Raw genomic sequence first — 24,732 nt, 5'->3', positions numbered from 1 at the left:
GAAACGCAGCCCACATGGCTTTAAATAGAGACCTGTGCTGCGTTTGAAACTCTCATTTCACTTTTTGGAGTCGTTTAATGGAGTGAATGGCAAATATTGTTCAGTGTTGTGATATGAATATGTGTGGTATGACTGTGCTGTGCTGCGCTGATAGTTCCACTCTACTGCTTTCAGCTCTCGCAGGCCAAAGCCGCAGCGCTGCTGTTGAGCTGAGATCCACTACAGAAGAGCTCAGGCAACATAATGCAGTTATCACAGCCTCTCTGAAAGCCCAGCAAAAACAAATCGCTCTCCAGGTACGAATCTGTCTTCCTCACTGCGCCTGCACTGCGCTGTTGCTTCAAGACTTTGATCTCCTTGCAGGGATCCTTCCATATCTGTTTTCATGATTTTAAGCGACGTCTCTGAAGTACACATGCATTTGTCGTTTCCTTCTTTATTTTTTTACAGGATTATGTTGTAAATCCCTTAATCTGTAATGGCAACTGTTGTGCGTATGTGAGACAAATGTCAGATTTATAAAATGCTGTCTGACGTGGTTACTGTATGATACTGTATACAACAGAAATGCAAATATACTCTCAAGATTTGCTTGTTTGGTTATTATTGCTCATTCACACAAGCTTTATACAAATAAAGGCATTTTTTGTGAAGATGTAGTAATTCTATAGCATTACTGTAGAAACCATTGAATTTTTTTTTATTGTGCTATTTTAGTCTCTCGTTTCAAAGGTCTCCTACAATGCTGTAGATATGCATGCATCCAAGGTCAAAAAAGCCTTTTGTTTTTTTCTAAAAACCCTGCATAACTTGTTTCTCGTGGTAAGGTTATACTTTCTTTTGTTTGTACATTTTGAAACCTTGCAATTCCTCTACACCAACATTAACAAGTACAGTAGATGTCCATCTGGGAAGGAAATTAATGTAGACTTATAGCAAAATATGCTACTAAGAATACACTCACCGGCCTCTTTATTAGGTACACCTTACTAGTACCAGTTTGGGCCCACCTTTGCCTTTAGATATGATTAAATCCTTCGTGGCATAGATTCAACAAAATACTGGAAATTCTCCTCAGAGATTTTGGACCATAGTGACATGATAGCAACACACAGTTGTTGCAGATTTGTCACCTGCACATCTATAATACAAATAGCTTGTTTCACCACATCCCAAAGGGGCTCTATTGGACTCATCAGACCAAGTTATGTTTTTCCAATCTTCTATTGTCTGATTTTAGTGAGTCTGTGTAAATTGAAGCCTCAGTTTTCTGTTCTTAGTTGACAGGTGTGACACCCGGTGTGGTCTTCTGCTGCTGTAACCCATCCGCCTCAAGGTTTGATGTGTTTCGCTTTCAGAGATGCACTTCTGCATCGGTTGCAGCAAGTGGTTATTTGGGTTACTGTTGCCTTTCTATCCGCTTGAACCAGTATGGCCATTTCCTCTGACCTCTGGCATCAGCAAGACATTTGCGACCACAGAAATGCCACTCACTAGATATTTTCTCTTTTTCGCACCATTCTGTGTAAACCCTAGAGATGGTTGTGCATGAAAATCCCAGCAGATCAGCAGTTTCTAAAACACTCAAACCAGCCCATCTGGCAACCATGCCACGTTCAGAGTCACTTAAATTACCTTTTTCACTTAAATTACCCTTTTCCCCTATTCTGATGCTTGGTTTGATGTAGCAGATTGTCTTGACCATGTCTACATGCATAAATGCACTGAGTTGCTGCCATGTGATTGGCTGGTTAGAAGTTAATAAACAGTCGGACAAAGTGGCCGGTGAGTGTATGTGCCACAAGGTAAAGGTAAAGAATCAAAAAAATAAATCTCCTGTACTACACTTATAAAAATATGAATATTAATAATCAGTGAACATTTTGCATTTTGTTGAAACAATGAACTAACTCACATGTAAGTATTTTAGAGTCAAAGTAGACGTTGTTGGCAGATGTGAATGCTTCCTCACTTTTAGAGATAGATTATTCTATCCTCCTGTTTCCTCAGCACATTTTTTTTTTACTTTTCAAGAGTTCACACTTTGCTGATGATTGATTATAAAGCTTATCTGGCATGCTGTCCCAGGAGAGAGCCGTGAGCTCATAAGATCCTCGAGCCTTCTAGCTGTAAGCAATCATAAGCATGTGATCCTCTTGAAATTAGTTTATAAATAAACTTCACGTAGCGTCAATGTTTCCACCCGTGTTCTCCAATTTTTTTTACTAAGATTTGAGAGAACTAACATGAAGCAAATCACAGCACAATTCTCTTGGGTGCATATGCCAAGAACTTCACATCTGGTTGTGCTTGCGAATATTTGTTATTTCATCCACTTTACGGATTAACTGTCAAAATGAAAGTATGTGATACAGTATATCATGGTGACCACACTGTAAGAAATGCTGGGTTATTTTCACCCAAATTGGGTGAAATTTGGTCCTATAAATTTAATAATAAAAAATAATACCCAAGCAGTTGATTAAGTCTGTATTATACCCAGAATTGGGTTAAAATAACCCAGAAATTTTAGAGTGAAGATTCACACATTTCCATGTTATGATTTAGTGTAATGTACTGTCAAAGTTCTTTTGTTGGGCTACTATTAATGTCTTTTTAAAATAGTTAAAAATGAAAGCTCCTGTAAGAATGGGTTTTAACCACAGCGGTTCAAACTGTAGTTCTGCCGAGCGATTAAAAAGTTATCAGCATAATGGTAAAAACTGTACATTTCTAGTCAAACCATTCTTATGCAATCTCATACCAAAAATGGAAATAAGGGCAGTATTAATAGCTATAAATGTGGGAGAGCGTTGATATTATGGGATTGTATTGTATTGCAATATGGAACAGTTAAATGTTGATGTTGAATCAAAAATAATTCACAAATACTTGAAAATGAAATGATTTAATGACAATAATTCTCTATGGTTACAACTGAATTAATTACAAAATACTGTATAAAATGCTAAAATATGAGATGATAAAACATATCATATGAATTGTACCCAGCTTAAATGTAAAATTAAAGTTACCAGAGGTAGATGGAGAGAGACAGGGGGAGGGAGAGAGAGACAAAAAGAGCAGGCCCAGAGTTAGCCTGATTACAGTAGAGTCAGAGAAGATGGACACCAGAGGAGGAGAGGAGCAGAACAGAGCAGGAAAAGACAAGCCAGGAATAGAGAGGGCAGGAAAAGAGACAGAGCCCGAGTTTACCCCCTATTTTGTATCTTTCTTGACCATGTGACTAAAGCCCAAATGCTGAGACATTCAAACTGACCAATCAACATGTGACCAAATCATAAAACCCCCAAAGTCCACACACCAGGCCCTGATCTTATCAGTATCTGCCTCTGGAGTCAGTATGGACATTCTTGAGTCAAAAATACATGTTTTTCCATATAAACAAATGCATATGACAATTCAGCCTCTTACACTCCCACCATTTTATTTTGAATGTAATGTATGTAGGTACATTCAGATCACATGTTGATCTGGATGGGACAATCAAGAAATCATTAGAAAATGCTCAAAAACTATGTCAGTCCACTTAATATAAGCACACATTTTTAGAATAAAAAAGCCAATTAAAAAAAGTCAATTAGTTTTTATAGCTGAATAGTGGGATTTTACTGCATGTTATGATTTCTCTCATTAATGTTCCATGAAGCACTGCATCTCCTCCCCTTTACTTTTCCTGAAAAAGTGTAAAAGCTTGTCTGATAACACTGTGTATGGTAACAGCTGCCGACACAGGTTAAAGCGATAAAGGTGGAATTTTATAACAGGTTAAATAATAGGGTGGGCCTGGGCACAGTGTGGCATTAAAAAGACAATAAACGATCTCTAGAAGCATGTGCTGCACTACATATGGCTATCTGTCCACGACCGCATCTTTTCGCTTGCATTATTTAGCATATTAAAAAATGTCTCTGCTGCTGACTGGCCTGGCAGATTGTCCTCTGTAGTATTTTATGAGATGTCAGAATCGAGACTTTACTGAGGTTGGAAATATTTAATTAGGGACTGGCATTCTGGCTAATGGTGCAGTGCTCTCTGCTTCCTCACTGGAAGAGATGTCAAACATTGAGTTTACAGAGAGTTGCCCATTTAAATGAACACAACTGCAGGAACAGACTTTAGCAAAAATTGCATGGAGGAGCTATTCACTGTAGACAAGATCTACTGTGAGAAACATATTGTGATGCCATTTATGTATTTGAGCTGAAGCAATTAGAGTTGATAGGTCCAGAAGGAATGGCCTTGTTTGTTTTGTCATCAGGCTTGGTTTATATTGGTTTAATGCTGGTCTAGTTGGAGAATGAGCATTAAAGATGAGAACTTAAAATGTTTTAGTTGCCTCCTTAGAAAGAACAAATAATTATGTGGAACAAATATCAAAGGAATTATTAAAAATGACAAAATTATTAATTAGGATAAAATTCATAATGTATATCTTGATATTACTTTGTGAAATAAAGTCGCTTTCAGTCATTAATTTGCATATAAGACTATATTGAACCTATTTTTGATTCACTTTGAAGAGAAGAAAACCAAAATGGGATTTATTTGGGAGTCTGAATTCACTGGTTACAGTGCTGGTTTCACTTTACTAAAAAGAACCGAATCACATAATAATTTGTTTGAAAATTAGACTACACTGATCAAACTATCTGTTTTCGATTCATTTAAAAGGACCAAATCACAGAATCATTTGTTTGCAAATTAGACTACATTTGTCAAGCTACATTTATCTGATTCACTAAAAAGAGTGGGATACTAGAGGTATTTGTTTTCAATTCTGGCTACAATGATCAGGCTGTTTGTTTTTGATGAATCAAACTGTCTCTTGGAGTCATCTGTTAATCTGACTGCACTGCTATTGGTTTTGATTCAATAAAAATTACCACTTCCATCCATTCATGAATCAGCCTATCATGGTCACACTGCCTGTTTTTTTTTTTTTTTACTAAGAAGAAAGAAAAAGAAGAAGAATCACAGAGTACAGATATTTTTTCTTGAGTAAGAGAACACTGGACATACCACTTGATTTAGTAAAGTCATAAAAGTCATGAATTGTTAATACTGGTCACATGGTTGATTTCTGATTTGCTAAAAAGAACTGCTTCATAGAATCTGGTTTGCTAATCATAGATTTCAAAAGGTAATACTATCTAATTTTGATTCCCAAGCCATAGTTATTTTCCTGCAAATTAGTCTAAAATGGTTACACTTGTTTTTTATTCACTAAAAAAGATCTTGCAGTCATTTATTCACAAATCAGAACTATTGAGTCACACTTTCTGTTTCTTATTTATTCAAAAGATCTACCTCACCTTGACCTGTAGCAGATTTACAAGATTTCTACAAGTAAATCTGTCCTCTAAGTCCTTAAACCCAATATCTAAAGAGACATTCACAACTTGCAGATGTAATTTCCTGTGCATATGATCAACTCCATAGAGAGATGTGACATAATAAAATTAAGCTAGCCTTTATATGGAGAATGATTACTGAGCTTTAGAAAATCCTCATTCAATATGTCTTTACAGCAGGCCCATAGCTGGAGCCGTACAGGGGTTTACACCCTTAGAGATGCGGCCATCAATCTTTTGTGTTAACATCAAATTTTCCCATTTAATGGGAACAGGCTTTACCTTATTGTTCTAGTGTTTTTATGGCTCTAAGCCAGAGCTCTGGGAGTAAACCTGTTCATTTTGATCCCCACTGCCTATCCTTCATATAGCGAGATCTGGCCCCTAATGTCTACTTATCGACCGCTTGAAGTGGCCAGATCCCCTTCACTCTAGTGAGTGATGGGGAATAAAATGGACGGCTAATTCCAAACTTCAGGTGGACGTTGCTCAGTGTCTGTGCTCGAGAGCAAGGCTTCCTTCTAAATCCTAATAGTAAACATTGAACCAGTTTAATTAGTTTGCTCATTAGCCACACTGTCAGAAATAGGTTCAAAAAGGTTCAAAATCTGTCATCGGAGCAATATATTTTCAAAAAGTACATATTGTACCATAAAGGTTCATATTATTACCCAAAAGGAACAAAAGTGTACCTTTTGAAAAAGTAACCCTCCAGTGAAAGTTTTCCTCCAGTTTTTATGACAGTACACAATGTAGCTTCCAAAGTTAGCTCCACATAAATTAGTTGTTGCCAAACATTTTAGATTATTTGCCCTTTAATATTTTGTCAATTATTGTTAATGTTGATAGATCTAGGTTGCAATGGCATAAACAGTTGATTTTTTTATTTTTTTTTTTTAATACAAAATTTACACTAAAATTTGTTATTAACTGGTGGGGGAGAGCAGGTTGAGATACCGGCAGCTGGTCAGTGGCCCAATCAGAAATAATAAATAACACCTGTTTTTCTCAAGTTACTGGGCCGGAGAAACACATTATTAAAGGAACGGAGAGGACCAGACAAGAGAAGAGAGTGACTGCCAACACACACACACACACACAAAGTGACGTGCTTCACCTTAAAAAAATAAAAACATTAATTTACCTTACTGTATATCGCTGACCCTGACTTTATCACATTAAAAAAATATTATATTTATTATTATTTTGTTACCAAAGGGTACTTGGAGCTTTTGATCAAATTCCTTCACCATTAGATTACATCACGTGCATTACATTACAATACTGCTAGCAACTGCATACATTTTACATTGTATAGAAACTTGAAACAAAACAAACATTTTTAAAGCTTTGTAAATGACATTTAAAATCGCTAAAGTAGTTTTCTCCCCACAGACTTCCTTTCATACTCAAGCGAATGCATCAGACTGGAAACGCCAGTTTGTGCGTTGAGTTTCGCAGTTGACTGCATTGCAAAGTTCAAGCTTGGTGAACTCTGACCTGTGAAATTACATCAACTGCGTGAGACCAACTGAGGATCAAAACATGACCTCTCTAGACAGAAATTTAAAGCATACACCGATCGCTCGCTTCTTTAAATATCTAATCATCTTGTTTAATCCCGCCCCTTTTCACAGTGCCATATGACAGAAATCCGCAAGCTCAAACTCTAGTGTGACCACAGCTTTAATGGTGGAACAGATGGAGCACCTGGTTAACACCTGGCTTTTGCACCTGTGATGATTAGACACTCAGTTGGACATTGTAATTCATTCATCCACCTCCAAAATGGTCATTTCCGGGTTAGCATGTGCTCAGTGAGGCTTTGCTCTGGAGGACTTTTTGGATGAGATTCACTTCTGGTAGCAAGGCAGGAGACCTTCTTTGCACTGAGCCAAGAGAGAGGACGATAGGAGCTGTGCTTTTTTTCCCCCTGCAGATTGGTGCCATATATTATTCATGCTTTATCTTCCAGGCTTAGACCTGCGCTCTGGGCCTTTAGACCGGTATGATCCTTCTATGAAGTTCAGCTCGAAACTTTAGGTCATTTCTTCTGTCAGTGTTTGCGGGACCAATTCTAAAGCTCTAAATCGAACCGAAGTCTCCTGACCCCTGGTTTCTAGCACTTGCGGAGCACGGCGGCGTGAAATTGTACAGGCTTTAATGTCTACGGAGACTTTCAGAGGCTATTACGAGTTTGAAAGCAAAAACCAAGCTGTTAGTGGCTTACTGTAAATAAACACAGTTAGGGTCAGATGGGAGGACGAATGGCAGTATAAACATCAGTGTTATGTTCATCGCACTCTCTCATGACCTTAACCCGTCATATTTTTCCCCCTTCACTCTTTTCCTTTGTGGTGTTACAGTTTCAGGCCCATATTATCACATTTTCTTTCTGACACAACAGAGCAAGTCTCATATGTGAGAATTGAGTTATTAGAACGACTCTGTTTAACTGCTGCTCTGATTCAACACTTCAGTGCATTAGTCTATAGTGTCCTATTATGTCTCTCACATTCGCACTTTCATTCTCCCAGTGATTAACTCTCCTTACAAAGCAGCAGACACACGCAACTCTCTCTTTTTGGACATACACAAAGATGTCCTATGTTTGCTTTGCATTTCAATCAAAATGTGATCTAATTTTCCAACTCGGAGGAAATATTGTGTTGCTCTGAGGTTGCTCTTCCAACGGCTTTCTCAGTAATGTTTCCTTTTAGAATCAATTTGACTGTGCTGTTCAATCAGAATGGGATATGCATTCTGCTGCATTTTCTATTATTTTTCTGTGCCTTACATGGATCACGGTATGATCACTGCACGTAGAGCATGTCGCAAAAATAAAAAAAAATGTGGCTCAGAAATGAAAATAAGTTCAACTGGTAAATTATGCGTGTCTAGACCTTCCTGTTCTTTCCATTATCCTGCCCTGCATTTCACATTTTTTTAAATGCATCTTGGTACTCAGTGACGTAATGTTCTGTTACATTCTGCTGTGTCTTGCATTTTAATACATAAGGATGTATTGTAGCATTAAACGTCTAAGACTGAAGAAATTAGACTCAAGAAAATTGGATTTATATTTACACTGGCTAACTAACTATATAAAGCAGAGCCATGTAATGCAAAGGTGTGTTTTTTTGGACTGGTAGATAAGATCTTCTAAAAAGTGGGGAAAATGGGTATTGAACACGTCACCATTTTTGTTTTGTTTTGTTTTTTGTTTTGTTTTTTTGTTGGTGTTTAACAAGACCATGCATAGTAGTATACAACATAGGAAAAAATTTAGATAGTCTTACCTTTTTATTTTCCCAATATTCTTTCAAAATAAAATAAATCAAATTTATGAATTATAAACGAACATATCCATTGCGAGAAAAAAAATAATAATTAATTAAAAATTAAAAAAAAAAAATTAAGAAACAAATCATAATTGAGCAAGTTTACAATAAAAGAGTAAAAAAAAAAGAAAGAAAGAAAGGTTTTAGTTAAGGAGTCGATATTTCCTCTTTCTAATTATTTACTGTGTAATAGATCCTGATATCAACTGAACAGGGTAAGCCTTTAATATAGTCTAAAACAGGATTCTTGTAAAAAGATCTTAGAGATCCTGTAAGTAAACGTTTTAACTTCCCAAGTGTTATGCAGCTAAAGATTTCTCAGATCCACATGCCATGTGATGGAGGGATTACCTGTTTGCATTAGATAAGAATGGCTCGTCTAGCTAAAAGAGTAGGAAAAGCAATAACCTGGCGAGATGCAGCAGTCAATCAACTCTCTCTGAATTACCAAAGAGCTGTCAAGGGGTTAGGGTCTAGATTTATGTTAACAGCTTTATTAAGTGTATCAAAAACACTGGGCCAGAAATTTGTCAATTGAGGGCAACTCCAGAACATATGAAGATGGTTAGCAGAAGACAGCTTACAGCGGTGACAGACATTACTTCTATCAAGATTTTCTTTCTTTTTTTTTTTTTGCTATATTGGCATTGGTTAAATGAGCTCTATCGAGCACCTTACATTGCATTAGATGTCACTTTTTTCTCAGAAACCATTTTTTTTAAGGTGCTGTCAACTTGAAATTTTCCAAATAGAAATCCATATAGAAAACAATACTAATTAGTTTACAAATTTATGCATTTTTACAAAGTTATGCATGATAAAAAGAAATAACGCAGGGGAAAAGTATTGAACACATGAAGAAAGAAAAGCATGAAGCAGCTGAAATCTCTCAGAAGTTATTCAGCAACCCTCTGTTATTCGTCATTGTAAATTACATCTACATATCAGGATGATGACGATGAAACTAGAATGGACATTTCAGCAAGACAATGATCCAAAACACAGTCAAGGAAAGCTCTCAAATGCTTTCAGAGAAAAAAAATCAAGCAATCACCTGGCTTGAATCCAATAGAAAATACAAAATAAAGATCAGATTTGATAGACAAGACCCACAGAACCATCAAGATAGAGAGTATGTAAAAAAAAAAAAAAACTCACACTTGAGCAATTCATGTGACTTCATTCTTCATATGAGAGACGTCTTTAAGCTGCCATTACAGCTTTTTATATAAAGTAATAAATATATTTCAAGAGTTCAGTATTTTCTCCTTGTGTTATTTTATTGTTATTACACAATAACAACAACATTTATTGATTTTTCTTCTGTTTTGTTTTATTTTTATCTTTGTGTTGTTCGGGTTTTTACCAAAATTTGGTTCAATTTCATATCAACAGCTCCTTTAGAAATTTTATTCCAAGGAAAAACATGATGCATTCAATACTTATTTTCCCCGCTGTATGAATATTGTTGACATACAATACTGTCCATTGTGTTTTGTAGTTTACATAGAAACAAATTTTCTGTAATTTTCACTCTTGAACTTGTTTTCAAAAGTCAAAATTGTCATGAAAGGACTGGTAGATGCCCTCATAAACAAAAAATAAAAAGTAACAATACTCCTTATTTAGATATTTTAGTAATCTGTGTTTTCTATTTCTCACAGGAACTGTGTGTAAACAGCAAGAATAAAAAAGCCATAATACTCTCCATTTAATCTCACTGCTGTCTAAGACAAATAAATATATTGAGAGATCTGTTTGTTCTCTTTCTTATAGGCACTGGTTGGCTACCCTTTTAAATCCCCTAGCAAATCATAATAAGTTGTACTTTCCAGCTGTAAACTTTCTCTGCAATTGCTTCAATAAAGTCAATGACAGCAGATCCTAACATCGGTCTGTATCTCATTATAAAGCAGGTTACTCACATTTAGACTAATCACGTTACCCTGAAAAGATAATGCAGCATTCCCTAATGGTGTACAGTATATGAAGATCTGGACAGGTGTGCAAGGTAGGCAATTTTTACAAGGCGCTCTGCACACATTAACCTTATACTGTAATTTCCATTAAAGCTCCTCAACCTTCTGTTGCCACAGAAGTTCTAAAGGCCTTGTTAAGTCCACTGCTGAGTCTGAGTGTCCTCATAAACATTTGAAGGGTTGGGGGCACGAACCCCGGCTGCTTACTTTTAGAGCCCGCTAAGCTCAAGTCCTCTATCATTTATTAATGAGCTCTTAGGAAACCTTGAATTTTTAAAGCAGTGCGGGATGGAGATTAAAATTTAGCCCAAACCAGTTGTCGACAAGTCCATCCGGCTTTTGCTGACTGGCTCATGTTCTCTCTCTCTCTCTCTCTCAATCTCTCGTTTTCTCTATCATTCTCGTTTTCTCTATCATTCTCTCTCCTCTCTTTGTAATTACTCCTAATGCAAAAGCTTAATTTATTAACGAAAGTGCTTTGAGCTGCTCGCTATATTAATGGCTCAACCTTTTCCTGCTGTGTGTGACACTGTGTTTATTTGTGATCTTCCAACTCAATCCCTTTTTTATGGTGTATTTTTGTTTGACCACAGCAATGCAGGTAAAATCCCCCCACATTCCAAAGTTGTGCTATAGGTAAATTAAATAAACTAAATTGGCCTTAGTGTATGTGTGGGAATGAGTGTGTATGGAATTTTTTCCTAGTATTGGATTGCAGCTGGAAGGGCATCTGCTGTGTAAAACAAATTGTGGGGAAATAGTTTTTTTTATTATTACTTTTGTGTCTTTATTTTTTATTAGAAAAAATGTTTAGACTAACAACCGATTAATCAATCTTTTTCTTTTGTATGATACCATATATTACCCAATCATATTTCTTCTTTCGTACTGTTTTTATACCTCTTAGAAGGAACTGCTGACAAGAGGAAAATAGCAGAATAAGAATAAATATAGTGCGGGGGACTTGCTCCAGATTTGACTTCTGTCTAATAAGAAGTCTAAACATGTAACAAGAAGCTTAATGCTTGTAGAAGTTGTAAGAAGTCATTTGACTGTTCAGTTCTGGTATGCAGGGAAGGGTTGCATAAAGAGGAAGTATGTTTGGGTACAGGAGCCAAAGGACTGCAGAATGACTAAGTGACGTTAAACCAAAACTCCACCTGTTAATATCAGTTGTGTATATATGCTGCAGTCAGGGCAATGTAAGTTTATTGCTAACCTCCTGAATGTAATTCTTGTTTTGCTTTGGGGTAACATAACTCTGAGCTCTGTCTTCGAATTCTGATTCATTTGTATCTAATAAATGACTAATCGTCACCTAAGAATTATAAGGTTCTATCTGACATTTTTGTCAAAATTGAGTTATTGACATATTCTTATTACATGACAACTTATTTACATTATGGGATGTGTTTTATAAATTGTTTATAATTTGAGACTTTTTATTTAAAAAAACAAATGTTACACACATAATGTTTGCTATTTAATGCAAAAGCATTGAAGCTCAATATCTCAAAATCCTTCAGAACGCAGATAGAACCTTATAATTCCAAGGTGACTTCATATTTTTGACATTGAAGAAAACCCTCTACTGACCTTTTTTTTATTGAACGCATGGAATTAGCTTGATATTCCAACAATATGCTGGATAAGTTGGAGGTTCATTCCACTGTGGCGACCCTCTGATGAATAAAAAGATTAAGCCAAAGAAAATTAAATAAATGTTCATTTAATTTAATTTAATTTACATTTCATTTCATTTCATGTTCATTGTAAGGACTTTTTCCCTTTTTTTTTCCAAATCTACATAATCGGCTTTAATGGTGTAACTGTTCGATTGCTGAGACAAATTATTTGAATATTATCTAAAAATATATTTTTTAGTTCTAATTATGTCGCTAAAACAGAACAAAAATCTGATTAATCTTGTTACGTTGTGACGAGTCTCTTGTTTTTCCTGCTTAAGTCGGTCAAAGGCTATTTCTCAATATGCGTTCTTCAGTGTTCTTGTGTCTTTATTAGATTTATTAGAATTTTAGAATTGTATTGTGTATTAGTGTAAATTGATATGCTTATTGTAGAAAGTTACTTATGGTTGGTACAATGTGCGTTTGGGTTTTATCAAAAGCCACAGCCATGCCACCCTGCAGCCTAAGACCGGTTACTCACTGAAGCTAAGCAGGGTTCACATGGGAAAACTATAGGTTGCTTTTGGAAGTGGTGTTAGTGAGGCTAGCAGGAGGCACTCAATCTGAGTCCTAATGCCCCAGTACAGTAAAGTAGAGACTATACGGTCAGTGATCACTGTCTTTCGGACTAAATGTTAAACTGAGATCCTGACTCTCTGTGGTCATTAAAATCCCATGGCACTTCTAAAAGGTAAAACATTTATTTAAATGTTTGTTTAAACTATTTTTTAAGATCCTAATTAGCTTGAAAAGCCCTGGTTTATTTCACAATGAAATATTGTCATTCTGTGGTTTACAGTTATTCGGCAGACTACAGTTATTAATTTGAGGTCATGGGAGCAAAGCAGGGAAAGGTTTCACCGCTAAATCTTTCTTCATAAAGGCCAGTGGCAAAATATGGATTTTGTCAGACACGCGAGGCGCTCAAAGCATGAGCAGCTATTGGGAAGATTACAGCTGGCCCATATGCTGTATAAGATTTATCCCCAGCACAAACCTCTTTGAAATGAGATCCTGTTATCAGTTCACTGGTAAAATAGTTCTCTGCCCCATCACAATCCACAGCCTTAGTGTTATAGTTTTTGTGAGGATGGGGGAAGAAAATAAAAATTTTAGGAAGTGTCTGTTTGCCTTAATTTAATAATAAAGAATATTCATTCCAAGACTATGAAAGTAACTGGACCTAATTTTTAAGTTGCATGTTTCTGTTTTAAAACATCAGTCACAGTATAGTTTTGGGACAAGTTCACACTATAATTACTAACTGCAGCTTTTGCCTCAAACATCCAGCTTGTTGCATGTTAATAGGTAAAACTGTTAAATTAAGATATGTGATGGGATTATGGAATCTAAATTTGGTAATGCAGGATAAGGCTTTAATCAGTACTAATAAATAGCCAATATTCTAATAATATTCTGCTAGTTAAATAGTTAATATTGAAAACTGTTCCCCAAACAAAATTGTTATCAAAAAGCTTCTTAGCAAGACTCCTTTACAAATCTGTTCAGAAAGATTTCATGGGCAGAAAGCATCATTTTGGTCACACAACATCCATGCGCTAACTGTTATCAAAATTCAAATGAGGCTGTTTGATCATAAAATAAGTCTGGAGAGATTCATTTGCGGCCGCATCCCTCCAATGGGTCAGTAGAATTGCATTTGCTCTGTTTACGTTAGTTATGTTTGCAGAAAGAGTTAGAGGAAATATTTCAAGCCCTTGAGTCAAAGTGACTGACGGTCTCTTGGCAGCAGGTGTTCAGCTGGAGGCCGTCCAATCACAGAGCTCGCCTGTGGAGTGTGCGCCAAAGCTGAAGCCAATCAATTTTAGAGAGAAACGTTGCAACCATCTCATCCTCCAGCTGAGTCCTGTTCAAAGCACTATTCAATCATCTTCATGAATTGAGTATCACCACCGCAATCCACTTTGCAAGAATCCCAAAGCAGCCCGCGCTCCTTTGGTCTTACTCGAAGGTACGGCATTGGGAACAGGACAGCCGAGGCACAATATTTCACATTGGTTTCTTTATTGTAAATGCACTGTGAGTAGAAATTGTATCAAATGTAATATTGCACAATATAAATCAATTGCACTTTCTCAAGGTATAATAATGCATCTGTGTTATGCTACAGGAATACGTTATGCAGGTACTGTGCTCCAATTAAACAAGAAGATGTTGTGACTGAAGATGTTTGTTTGTTTTTTTCTTAACTTATCGTTACTTTCAAATACATAACCTACAGTTATGAAAACATCCTGCAATTATGAAGGATCTTGGGCTACAGCTACTGTAAATACAGTGTTTGGCATGGTAATGACAAGACATTAGACTCGTGAATTAATCTCCATTCAGACTCATTGGAAAAATGGGCCTCTACCAACATTTTTGCAAAACTCAGACAATATACCTATACACAATGTAAATTTGGCAGAAATTAATATGAGAATCCTTTTTTTTCTTTTCACGCTAATAATGATTACAGAGCAAAATATTAATTAATATAGTCTTAACTTATAACATCTGCACAGTTCCTTTCACAATACCATGTTATCACCTAATTATACTTTAGCGTATAGTACATTTTATTATTTCTATAAAGGGTTTGAAATTAACTTGTTTACTCACCTGGCAATTTGGCTACAAAATGTTTTGTTACAGATAAGTCAAGACTTCAAGTTAAAACAAAATTATCCTAAATGACTTTAATATTGAAGTCATAGCTTAGATGTTATGTTCATTATATGTTCATTTTCCTTTGGCTTAGTTTCTATTTCAGAGTTTGCTACAGCGGAATGGACCGCCAACTATTCCAGCCAACCCAGGCTCATTCTGAAAACATACCACTAAATACATTCATGAACATTGCAAAATTCGTGTCAGGAGTTTTTGTTTTGTGAACCAGAGGCCACTGCTTTTTGAGATCTCAAATTTCTCTCGCGCCTGCTGTTCTCACTTACATTCACCAGAGGCAGCTGTAGACTGACTGACTGACTCACTGAATAACCGATCAACTGACCTACGCTCCTCTTTCCCTAAACCCAACCAACAGTGTTTTCAATAGCACCGATTGACCCGCCACCTACTTCTCTAAACCCAACTCGCAGTTTTAAAAAGTAATCCAACTAAAAGAAAAGCCATCGCCTGACTTTTACTACGTTTTCAGATTTTACCACATTCTCACCCTGTCATTTACTTGTTTATGTTATTTTTTGGCTTCTGTTTTTGTCTTGCCCACTTCCTGGAACTGTTTTTTGCCAGACTTGAACCCCGTCATTGTGGTCAACTTCTCTCTGCGCCTTAACCTAGATAGTGAGCTACTGGACAAACTGGTAACAGCGGGAAAAACGTCCATACGGAGGTAAGCAGTCAGCTGGTAAGCAAAAAGGAAAGGCGTCATACCACCCCGTAGCGTTCATTATAAAGACGGAATTCTGGATACAGAATTCACAATCTCCTGAAATGTGCAGTATAAAGGGCTACGTTTTCAGAATGAGCCTATGTTGATTCCAGCATATGTTTTATTCAGTCGCAACCTACATTACGACCAATTTAGTTTATGCAATTCATTTATAGCGTATGTCTTTTTACTGTGGGGGAAACCAGAGCACGTGGAGTAAACCCACGGGAACACAGGGAGAACATGCAAACTCCACACAGAAATGACAACTGGCCTTGCCGAGGCTTGAACCAGTGACCTTCTTGCTGTAAGGCGACAGCGCAAACCACTGAGCCACCAAAAAATTGACCTGATAATAGATGAAGGCCAAAGGGACAACCCTTTTAGCCAAAGCAAGAGAAGTTTGTCAATCCAAATCAGTAATTGCTAGAACTTTGTATCATTATAATGTTACTAAAGCCCAGATCACACCTGGATTTCTGCTATGATTTGGTTGTGAGACAAACTTTGTGAATTCTAAAAGATTCTTATAATTCTAATCTTAATTTAATGAACTTTGATTATTGGTTTGACATTCACTGACAGCTGATTAGTGGCCATTGCAATCATATTTTCACACTTTGTCTTGTCGTGACTTGATTATGATGTAGCGCCAGTTGTTGGTGTCCCAGGGGAAAAGCCTTCTGCCAACACCAACAACAGTTCATCAAACTGGGCTTGGCTCAATCAGAAGCTCCGCTGAAAGCCTCCATCATCCAGGTATAGTTTCTGTAGGTGTTTATTAACTCACAGAGCTGGTGCACCTCTGAATGGATTTAGTGGACTCAGACACGGCTCCAAACGTATCGACGCTGTTTTTCAGCCTTCATAAAAGCACATAAACACAGCTAATCTCTTAATAAAATCCATGTTAGCCATTTAGCAACGAAGTTAGAATCATGGAGCAGACAGAAGCCCCGTCCATGGTGTGAATCCGTGTACGTTATGAAGTGAGTTTTATGCGCGAATGAAGCGAGAAAACTCAAAATGTTCACGCGCGAATAGCGAGATTTATCCACGAGCACTGCATCTGGTGTGAACGCAGCATTAGGCAGCTGACTTGTTGCCTAGGTGTCTTTTTTAATGAAACTTTCAGACAGATTTTTGAAACAGCATAACTATTTAACCATAAACCACAAAACGAAAAGAGTTTTGTGAAAACCAAGTGAATATATGCTTACCACAATACTAACTTCTTACTAGGAATGCCATCAAAAGGGGAAAACATTGGTCCAAAATATATATTTACACTCTGGAGATGCCTATTTTTTTAACCGAACAACAAAAGCTGTCAGAAAAGAGTGCACAGAGTTGAGGGATTCCAATAGCGGTGAACGACACATCTATGCTTTTTGTCTATGTCTTTGAAAATCGATCAGAAAAAAAGGTATTTTCAGAGGGAGGGAGTGAAGCAGGATTTGGGTTGAAACCAGCCTTGATGTATTCCTGCCTTTGGAGGCATCATTTTAAAGCTTACAAACAAAGTCTATGTTAGCTGTAAGGTATCATTTCCGAATGTGTGTTAATGAACAAGTCATGGATTGATGATGTCAAACTCCAGATGAGTCTTGCATTTGTCTCTGTTTGGTCACGGTGTGTCTTGGTTGTCGTTCAGTCTGAAATTGTTACAATTTATATCTTATTTGGGGATCATGTTTGTACAGTCTGACAAGCTACAATCTTGAAGGGTTATTCTGTATACACTACCTAACAAAAGTCTTAGCCTACGTTTCACCTTTTAGGAACTACAAATAATAACTGACTAGAAAGTTATATAACTAGAAAGTTGATCATTTGGTATCAAAAGTGGCTTGTATGAAAGCCAAAAGCCTCTAGATTACGCTTTTTTTACCAAAATAAAATTTGATCATGCCTTTAATTTAATCATTTAATTAGTACAGCAGGGTCTGACACAATAGTTCAACAGGAAAAATGTACCTACTGCCACTTTTCCAAATGATGAACTAGAAGTCAAGTTATTATTTGTTTCTCTTACAACTGGGATCGACGACAAGACTTTTGTCAGGAAGTGTAAAATCGCAGAGTGTGAGCCTGGCTTAACTCATTCAAGTCCTCCAAAAAGCTAGTTGCACACAAAGGGCAAATGCATGAGTGGATAAGGCCGTACATAAACTGAAATTTTAGGTTTGATTTGGAGCCTAATGTTGACTTATACGACTCTTTTTGATGAATCTGGATGAATTTAAGCTGTGTTGTTGTGTTGTACAGTATACAGGGGCAATGGAGAGGTGATTAAACTACAATTGGCAATCGGTTGGTCAGATTATTTTCTAACAAATAATATAATATTGTCGGTCCACGTGAGGAAATCACACAATTGAATCAGAGCTACAAACCAATTGAGTTGAACTCAGTGTTAATGCTGCACCTGCATAAAAAAATATAAACAGACACAACATTCTGCAACATAGGCCCATTCTGAAAATGTTCCCCTATACATTTCTGGAGATTGCAAATTATGTATCCAGAGGTAGGCAAGTATGGCTGCATTTCGTCTTTAAAACAAGCGCTATGGGGCGGTATGTTCAATTGGTGCTTTTTAAAACACCATCGGTTGGGTTAAAGGAAGTGGGTGGGCGGGTCAATTGTTGGTTTTTAAAACACTATCGGTTGGGTTTAGGGAAGGAGGAGGGTGGGTCAGTCGATTAGTCAGTCAGTCAGTCAGTCGACAGCAGCCTGTGGTGGATTTACGTGAGAACAGCGGGCGTTAATAGGACTTGCAAGAGAAATTTGAGATCTAAAATAGCTTATACAGCAGCCTCTGGTGGATTTGTGAAAACAAAAACTGCAAAAAAAGAAAAAAAAACCTCCTGGGACATATTTGGCGCTCCCCAGAAATGTATACAGGGTTACGTATTCAGAATGAGCTTGTGTTGCATTTCTGGGTTCACAGGGATTCGATGATGCAATTTAAAGAATAGTTTCTAGATTGCACAAAAACAATTAAAAGAGTATGATATTCTGTTCAAATATTTACGAAATACAGATCTGATTAGAAAAAAAAAAACTGTAGTGGTTTTTAATTTTTTCGTTTACACCTGAGCTTCACACTCCTTCCAACCTGCATTAAACTAAAAGAAAAACGAGGGTGTAAAGTGCCTCAAAATATTGCGTCATGAGTACAATTATAGTACCCCAGCATATAATTTCATGATAATAAAATTACAATGCCCTCACAATCAGTTTTGTCACTAAATCTATCTCAGTGAGAGCCAGTATAATAATAAAAAAACCTGATGGATCTTCTTCTATGTTATTACGTTGAAAGATGTGTCACTCCTATCAGTTTGCCTACCCTCTTTAGACTTTGCTTTGCAAATGTTTGAAGCTCCCTTTAGGGAAGGCACTGAAAGTGATTACACATAAGTGCTAGAACATCATTTACGGCCAAACTGGCTGGAGTGTAAATACGCATTACCCACCACGGTCAATATTCTCCAGCAATTGCCAGGTGTTAATTTCAAACCCTTTTTGAATCACTTACTGCATTTCTGTATGTACATAAAGATTCATTAAAGATGCAGAAGGCTTAGGTTTTGAGTTTTGTGAATCCTTCAATGCTGTTGGATAGTTGTAGTGTAAGGTTTAGTGTACTATATTTGATGCTACTTTAAGTACCACTCATTATATTTTACCAACACTCATCCATCATTTGGTTCCTGACTCGACAACTTAGAGCACATGCATAAACCAACAAAAAGTAGAAAACTCATAGCGCCACTCATTAGTCATTTCACATTGAAAATTCATACAAGAACCGATTGTTTATTTATTTATTTTGCAAAAATGTCACCAAAGGCAGATATTTTTCATGAGTCTGATTTGGAATATCTAATACAAATATAGTTTAAAGCTAAATAAATGCTAAGTTTGTATATACATAGCCCTCTATGTGTTACCTGCATGATTATACTCACCAGTTTGTGTTGTGATTGTTTCATAACTTTGCTTCAGGTGGGTAAACAAGCACAAGATTTCAGTGATTGACCGCCATCATATTAAAATTTAATTGAACAAATGACATGTCAGCTTGAACAGAGTGGTGTGTGTTATAGGCCAGAGCCTATATCTGCTGTGTTGTGTTCTGAAGTTGTGCACTTTCCACCAAATAACACGAAACATCTAAACAGATTAAAGGTGTTCTCATACTTTTTCCATCATGGTATATATTGTCTAGAAGTAATCTCCAGCCAATTCAGTCACATTATCACGCATCTTTAAAAACACATCTACTGAAAAAGTGACCTAGGGTTCATGTTTATGCTGTGAATACGGTGTCATATTCTCATATTTATTTCTGTGAATGTTTTTCTTATCAAAGAAATGTTAATATTCCAATATCTCTGCTGAAGAAATCTGCAAAAACTGAAAGAAAAAAACTGAAAGTTTGTGTTTTCATACATTATGAATCCTTTTTTAGAACACCAACTGTGTAAACCCATTTGCACTCACACATTCACAGCCTAACAAGTTCTGACATACTAATTGTGCATCCACAACATTTTCCAAGAAAAAATATCTCTACAAAACCAATGATTACTAGTGCATGCAGTCAACTGATTCTGCATTTACTCAAAATGTTTAATTGAATTTGTTCTCTCATAGACTGATCATTTTCATTTAAAATTAAAGAAGTGAAAGTTTAGAAAGAAAGAGAAAGAAAGAAAAAGAGAGAAAGGAAGAAGTAAAATTTCAGCTATATAATCTAATTTATAATTCTCAAAAGTTTGTGCTTTGCTGATTAGATGTCTTTGATGTACGGCTCCAAAGTAGTTTTGTGGCAAAATAGCATTAAGCTTTGAAGTTTCTTGACACCTCTGCAGGGTCCCTAAAGTAAAACAGGATAAATGTGAAAAGGAGTTAAACATTGGAAGCACAGACACACAAACACACTGCATCAACAAGCATCTCTTACCTTGCTAACGTGTCTAAACCTAAGGATCATTGTGTAATCCTTTTGGAAAACATGAGATCGGGTGAATTCAGCAGTTCCCAAACTCAGAGGGTTTATCAGAGGGTCATGATTAGAAAACAACTGTTATTCCTTAATAAATTCCAGTCGCTCGGTGGATCCAGTGGCACATGTTCCAAAACGCTGGCTAAAAGGGAGCATTTTTCCATGTTTATCCATTGAGTGAAGCAGAATTCCAGTAGAATTTGCTTGTTTTGGTTGCCTGATGGTTTCTGGATGCTGAATCCACGGTTTAGAGAAACCAGAGTTTCCACCGAGCGTGTTTCTTGGACTCAGTCTTGGACTTGCGCTTGGGTGTCGAGGTGAACACCTCATGTGCGTAAGGCAGAGAGGGGTACAACGGCTCTTCTAATGGACACAGTCTCTTCATTAAGGGCTGAAGTTTGTCCTCTTGAAGTTTAAAATCTAGTTCCACACTAAAAGAGAAAAGAAAAAATAATTTGAGTTAATTAACTACAAAATCGTATTAGGAACAAAATAGGGATATAAATTGGTCAAATTAAATCGACATGAATCAATTCATTGACTCCCTTTGCTTTTCAAAATTATTTTCCCTGTCATGCTGGCTCACTTTATAAGCAATATTACAAATGAGCATTTTAAAATGCTTTTAGAATTTCATCAAAATATAATAATTTTATCAAAAAGCCCCTATTACGAGTTTTTGAAAATGACCTTCCATGCAGTGTGTAACAAAGCTCTAAGTGAACTGAAATATACAGCTAAGACTTAAATTTGAAAGTGCACCGTGTTAAAAAAAAATTGATTCATCTATAAAACAGTTGACTCAGAGTGGTTCAAATAAATCGATATCGATATGGATCTCAAGCCCCACCTATTTGTTGCACGCACAGACGCAGGAAAATTAAACCCCCCGCCCCCAAACACTGTGGTAGATCCTAGTTGAATCATGTCGCGAAGATGCTGTGCTCTGAAGTGTGAGGGGAAAGTTAGTGTTATTTTCCCTACCCAAAGATGAGGCTGTGAAGAGCCAGTGGTTTTTGCAAAAAATACCTCAGCATTGCATGCCCAGCCTTGTGCTGTGGTCCCGTAACTTTTTTAAATCAATCCACACGCTTACAATAGGGGATTTGTTGACCATTTGTTAAAGGAAGGATCAGAAAAGACTATATTGATGTATGGGACTTTGTCAGAGCTTTACAGAACACAGTTCATGGATCGGTTCCTTCCTCCATTTCACAAGTGTAAGTTACTTAAGTGCGATTAAAATGGTTGCCTCTTTGTTTTCTCTAGCTTGCAAATTATATATTTAATTGTGTTTTGTTACTTGTAACTGCTCCAAACAGCTTGTACTGTATCTGGTAAACTCTATATTCTCATATCGCGTCTAAAAAAACATTGAAAACGCAACGCGCCCCATTTCGTTTACAGATTCAAATGCGTTTATGAGCTCACAATCCACTGCCATTTGCCAATACTATGGCCATCGTTAGCTGTTTCTACACACGTGCAATATACACCAGCAATATGCTGGTGGTTAACTGCATTGCTTTAATGCACTCCTGCATTGGGCTCACACATACACTCTGCACTCTGACTACTTCAAAATTGTTGATAAGCCATGGTGGGCGATTCTCTCAGTCTCATGCAATTGATCAATCGCAACATTGTGCAAAGGAGGGGGTTGGGATTAAATTAATCGCTGTACGAATCATATGAGAGTCACTGGGATAATTAGGTCAAAATAAATTCAAATTATAAGACAATGACAGTGTTTTTTAACCATGCATGCATATCAGACTGTTGTTGGAGACCTTCAAAACCAAAATATGACCTTTATTAATGCATAACAGGGGCTCTTTAATTTTTGGAATCATAATCAGTTGTTTTGATACCATTCAAATAATAAAATAATAACAAAATAGTTATATTATATTAGTTATGACAAAACAGGATCTTACAGCTCAAGATTACAACGTTCATGGCATAAAACATCAATCTATATAGAGCAGCCTGTATCTACCACATTCATGATTTCACCAACAATAACCCTATAAAAATTAATTCTAAAAGAAAGTAGTATAAAGCTGTAAATATCTACATTGCAGTCAGATTTGTTTGCGCCTGAGCAAATAACAGATAATTGAAACTAAATATAGATGTACCCAAAAGTAATTATATTTCACATTGAATTAGAGACACGCATCAGTCTCCAGAATAAGAGTCTGTCAGAAGGTTGCTCTGAGGAACTGAATGGCTGTTGATTAACCCAATGTCCTATCTTCAAAATCATCGACAAACATTTTAATACAGATGCAATCCTTATAAATAAACCACATATTTAAAAAACGAAACTTCATTATGGCCTAAAAAAGGCTCAAACTACATTAGGTGGTGCAATAGCTGTTGTTTTAAAAGACAATAGTATACACAATATCGCTGCATCATTTATCATTTAGAATCCTGCATTTTTATCACGTAAACACAGAGGAAAAAGTTCATGCATTCGAGTTTTGCCAGCCTTAGCAAATGTTTTAAGCGTAAAGCACCTCGTCCCTGACCTCTAACATCATGACTAAGCTGTTTAGCTCAGTCTCACAGTGTGTGCGTTTGACTGTCCTCGCACAGCCGTCTGAGCTAGTCCTCCCTCTAAAGTCATAATCCCATGACAATCAGATGATTCCTGATGATTGCAGAGGCTCAACTCTCAGATTAACCATCAGAGGCAGCTTTAATCTGATCTAAATGAAATCATTCACAAAGCAGCGTCTGACTCATCAGTGTAAAGAACAAACATAGGCACACCAATCACACACTGGCTATCAGTACAGCTCCCTCTCAACTGAGCCCATTCCTTTTTTTCACTTCCCTGCCCTACAAATGAGCACATTGGAAATCAATGTTGTTTGACACATCAATTACATCCATTTATAAAAGATTTGCGCAAAAACAGAGAGCTCTCCAACCAAATTGCAGGACAGAAGTCAATTCTGTTTATCTACATGCTTATACTGTTTGGTTTTCACTAAAGAGTGCTTTATATTCGACAGTCAAGCTGTCATTTTATCCTTTATCTGCACTCAATGAAAAACATTTTGATCAATGTCCTTGTTTAAATTGTACTCCTGACACCACTCTAAACCAATGTAGAGTTTTCTGATTTTAATGATTACCTGCAAACAAAAGCTCCAGCACCAGACAGTTACATGCCTGTTAATCTATTAAAAGAATAGCTCACACAAAAATGAAAATGTTGCTAGTAAAATACTCATCGTCAAAGTGAATATATGTGATTTAGGCTAAATTTTCTAATTATGGATATGTAGCTCTGTTTACAGTTCTAAAGAGTGCAAAATACATCCCAGGAGGTATGTTTTTTTATGAATCCACCAGAGGCCACTGTGTGCACTTATTCAGACATAAAATTTCTCTTTGCTCTTCTTGTGTAAATCCACTAGAGGCTGCTGTCAACGGACTTACTGAATGACTGATCCCCCGACCCAACCTCTTCCCTAAACTCAACCAAAAGGGTTTTCAAAAGCACCAATTGACCCGCTCATCACCTTCCCTAAACCCAACCAACAGCATTTTCAAAAGCAATCCAGAAAAAGAAAAGCCCTCATGTTATCTTACCACATTCTCACCCTGTTATTTAATTGTTTATTTTATTTTTGCCTTTTGTTTTATCTGCTTTCTGGAACCATTATTTGCCCCGTTATTGCAGTCAACTCCTCGCTGCGTTTCAAGTCTACCGACGTACGCAGCAAACCACTGGGGAAACTGGTAACAGTTGAAAAACTGTCCAGCTGGTAGCGCAAAAATGAATAGAAGCAATGCAGAAACCACCTTAAATCATTTGTTTAAAAGACGAGATGCACCCAGGTGTACATCTTGCTATATAATTTGTGCTCTCCAGAAATGTAGACAGGGGGCGTATTCACAATGAGTCTGTGTTGTTT

The 24,732-nt window shown here is 36.7% G+C and overlaps 1 protein-coding gene across 5 annotated transcripts in view; it reads right to left on the bottom strand.

Moving 5' to 3' along the window:
* Positions 1 to 14,391: 14,391 nt before the first annotated feature.
* Positions 14,392 to 24,732, bottom strand: part of insyn2ab (inhibitory synaptic factor 2Ab) — a 206,962-nt gene continuing 196,621 nt past the window's right edge. For 3 of the 5 annotated variants that reach the window (XM_073928639.1, XM_009293154.5, XM_073928638.1), the window contains 2 exons: positions 20,756 to 21,228; positions 14,392 to 20,668 (listed from right to left, as the gene is read on the bottom strand). In XM_073928639.1, coding sequence (XP_073784740.1) covers positions 21,045 to 21,228 — 184 coding nt within the window. In that variant the 3' untranslated portion in view covers positions 14,392 to 20,668; positions 20,756 to 21,044. The remainder of the gene's footprint in view (positions 20,669 to 20,755; positions 21,229 to 24,732) is intronic. The other 2 variants (XM_073928640.1, XM_073928637.1) reach the window with 1 other exon arrangement.

The sequence above is a fragment of the Danio rerio genome, chromosome 17, assembly GCF_049306965.1.
Source record: "Danio rerio strain Tuebingen ecotype United States chromosome 17, GRCz12tu, whole genome shotgun sequence".
Classification (NCBI taxonomy): Eukaryota; Metazoa; Chordata; class Actinopteri; order Cypriniformes; family Danionidae; genus Danio; species Danio rerio.
Note: the sequence above shows the minus strand (reverse complement) of the source record. Positions and strands in the feature narration are given on the sequence as shown.